General features: G+C 35.9%; 1 protein-coding gene across 1 annotated transcript; it reads left to right on the forward strand.

Moving 5' to 3' along the window:
* Positions 1 to 519: 519 nt before the first annotated feature.
* On the forward strand, positions 520 to 2,010 carry LOC139864327 (UDP-glycosyltransferase 73E1-like). Its single transcript, XM_071852904.1, has one exon. It carries the CDS (start codon positions 520 to 522, stop codon positions 2,008 to 2,010), a length of 1,491 nt encoding a protein of 496 aa, XP_071709005.1.
* The last annotated feature ends 1,282 nt before the right edge of the window (positions 2,011 to 3,292 follow it).

A 3,292-nucleotide genomic window follows, 5' to 3' on the forward strand; every position in this document is an offset into this window, starting at 1 on the left:
TTGTGGAAAAAGATAATAACTCTAAGTTATTTTTTGTTTAACTTGGACCCATAGCAAAGTATATATAAAAAGTATTTAAATTACCGCATGTAATTTTGCAAATCCGATTTAACATGTTATACATAACTAATTGTTATATCATTCTAACAACATAAAAACCCATAGCAACACATAGATGTATAAAATCGTTGTATCATTCAAACGATAAAAAGTCACAGCAATGCACGGACTAAGTATCACTTGTTAAAAGTAAAAGTGTAAATAAAGAAACAAATTTTTATAATATTCTCTTCCTCTTAAAAACTCATTATTATTTAAATATAAAGAAACGTACGGAGTACAAGTTTTGGACATTTGTAAATTAGCAATACTACTTGGAAGCATATTATTCACATGCATAAGCGGTCACTCGTACAAAATTCATGTTTATATATTATATATATAATCTATATAAACTGAACAATTGAGGATGTATAGCAAAAGAAGCCACCACAAAAATAGCCATATTCACAAACCTCAATGACAACCCTTCATTTTGTCTTATTTCCTGTTATGTCTCAAGGCCATATGATACCAATGGTCGATATAGCCAGATTAGTAGCCCAACGCGGTGCTAATGTTACTATAATCACAACTCCTGTTAACGCCAACCGTTTTAAACCGGTCATTACTCGGGCAATCAAAAATAATCTCAACATTCAACTTCTTGAACTAGAACTTCCATTAAGTGATGTTGGTTTGCCTGAGGGATATGAAAGTTTTGACTTAATTCCATCAGCTCCACTCTTTAACAAACTATTTGCGGCTGCCGCAATGTTAAAAGAACCCGCAGAAAACATGATTCAAGAGTTAGTTCCACCAGCAAGTTGTATAATTTCAGATAATCTTTTTCCATGGACATATGATTTAGCGCGAAAATTTAACATCCCAAGGCTTATTTTCCATGGACCCGGATGTTTCACATACTTATGTATACATATTTCGCTGCATACTAATTTTGTAGACGAGATGGTCTCTGATTCGGAGTACTATGTGTTACCTGGTATTCCTGACCGAATTGAGCTAACGAAAGCGCAAGCTTCAAGTTGGGGAAAAAAAGAAGAAAAGGAAGCAACGGAGTTTATGGAAACGTTACGAGAAGCAGAAGAAGCATCAAATGGGATCGTGGTTAATAGTTTTGAGGAGTTAGAGCCTTTTTACGTTGAAGGGCTTGCAAAGGCGAAAAGTAAAAAAGTATGGTGTATTGGTCCAGTTTCACTATGTAATAAAAGTTTACCGGATTTAGCCGAGAGAGGAAACAAGGTTGCAATTAATGAACACGAGTGTCTCAAATGGTTGGGTTCGAGAGAAAAAGGGTCGGTAGTGTTTGTTTGTTTGGGTAGCTTATCTCGTGCAAGCACCGAGCAAAATATTGAGCTCGGTTTAGGACTAGAAGCATCAAACATTCCGTTTATATGGTGTTTAAGGCATCCAACAGAGGAATTCGAAAAATGGTTAATAGAAAAAGGATATGAAGAAAAGGTGAAAGATAGAGGGGTTATTGTTCGTGGTTGGGCTCCACAAGTTTTGATCTTGTCACACCAAGCCGTTGGAGGTTTCTTAACACATTGTGGATGGAACTCGACTCTCGAAGGAATATCTTCTGGAATACCTATGATTACATGGCCACATTTTGCAGACCAATCTTTAAATGAAAGATTTATTGTAGATGTTTTGAAATTAGGATTGAAAGTTGGTATAGAAGTTCCTATCATCGTTGGTGATCAAGATAAGTTTGGAGCGTTGGTTAAAAATGAAGACATCAAGATTGCAATCGAAGCACTAATGAGTAAAGAAGAGGGAGGAGAAGCAAGAAGAAGTCGAGCCAGAGACCTTTCGAAAATGGCTAAAAGTTCGATGGAGGAGGGGGGCTCATCTTATGTTAACATGACGTGGATGATTCAAAATATAAACGAGTTATTAGATGCGAAATCTACAACTATGGAAGATGGCATTGTGAAGGAATTGTAACAACGTTGTGGCACATTTGGAAGACTCGCAATTTGGTTATATTTAATTCGCAAGAAGCTAAGAAAAATTGGTGTTTGATTCGATTAGTAATTATTCGTTTAATTGGATAATAAATAGAGGTAGATAAAATATTTCTTCGAGCGACTGGCTAAAAATGTTGTGTAAAAACGTGTAATGTTATGTTGGTTTTCCCAGTGCCTAGTTCAAGTCGATTTATACGTTTAATTCAGTCATTTGGTGTTAAACATTATTGTACATGTACTTTGGACTTTGATTTTTTGTTAGTGTACTTGAATGTATGTCATTGATGTATTGAGGTTACGTGATCCTTAAAGTTTATACCAAAGTTAAACTGACAGGTCTATCGCACGACAGTCGGAGGCTATCACAATATAGACAGACTGTGTCGGTCGACAGAGTTAAGTCGGTGTAAGACTTGTCAGAGTTGTCTAACTCATGACAGTCTGGGACCGTCGCACGAAAGACAGAGTTTGTCGACCGATAGTCACCTGCAATATATAAGTAGGGTTTACTGGCTTCATTCAAATGTTACACATGTTTGCATAACCCTAGCCGATTATTCTCTGTTTTTTCGTTCCCAATCACACCCAACATGAATAGAAACTCTAGGAATCGATCTAATCTAGTTTAGTTTTGATTCTTCGATATCAAAAGTTAATGTTTATTCGATTAATACTAGTTCTAGTGAATTCTTCCTCTAGATCAAGTTATATGTTTTTTATAAGATTCATAAGTACCTACAATTGTTTGACTCAATATACATAAAATATAGCCCAAATCGGCCCATTCATGAATGACTTGTGATTTACAACTGTTACTTCCTATCGGGAGAATTGGATTTATATCATTTGCTTTGTTTTCCAGGGCCTCATGGCAGGTGGCAGCTAGCCCATTGATGAAAATGCAGATGCAACTAGTGATATCACCAAACATTACTAGTTCCCAATGCTAGCTGGTTTGTCTGATCTTAGATCTGACCCAAGACTTGAAGTCAGCAACTGTGCACTAGAGGTATTGTTTGACTTTGAATGAAAGAGGACACATATTCTCATTAAACTTCTGGGAAAGTATATTTCACCGTGTTTATTGTATAGGTTTCAGATTGATGATAATATATTTCGGTGTACGTTAATTATCACACATCACAGCTATTTTCTTATTTTATAAAGTTAAATTTTCCTCTCAATTCCAGTCTTCAGATGTTGTGGAACATGATCCTGAAGATTTGTCTGAAAGTCCATTTATGGGAACAGTAAGAGGC

This window comes from Rutidosis leptorrhynchoides, chromosome 8 (genome assembly GCF_046630445.1).
Source record: "Rutidosis leptorrhynchoides isolate AG116_Rl617_1_P2 chromosome 8, CSIRO_AGI_Rlap_v1, whole genome shotgun sequence".
Taxonomy (NCBI): Eukaryota; Viridiplantae; Streptophyta; class Magnoliopsida; order Asterales; family Asteraceae; genus Rutidosis; species Rutidosis leptorrhynchoides.

What these genes read in the sequence shown, in the direction of transcription:
- LOC139864327 (XM_071852904.1), top strand. Translation starts at nt 520, where the DNA reads ATGACAACCCTTCATTTTGTCTTATTTCCTGTTATGTCTCAAGGCCAT.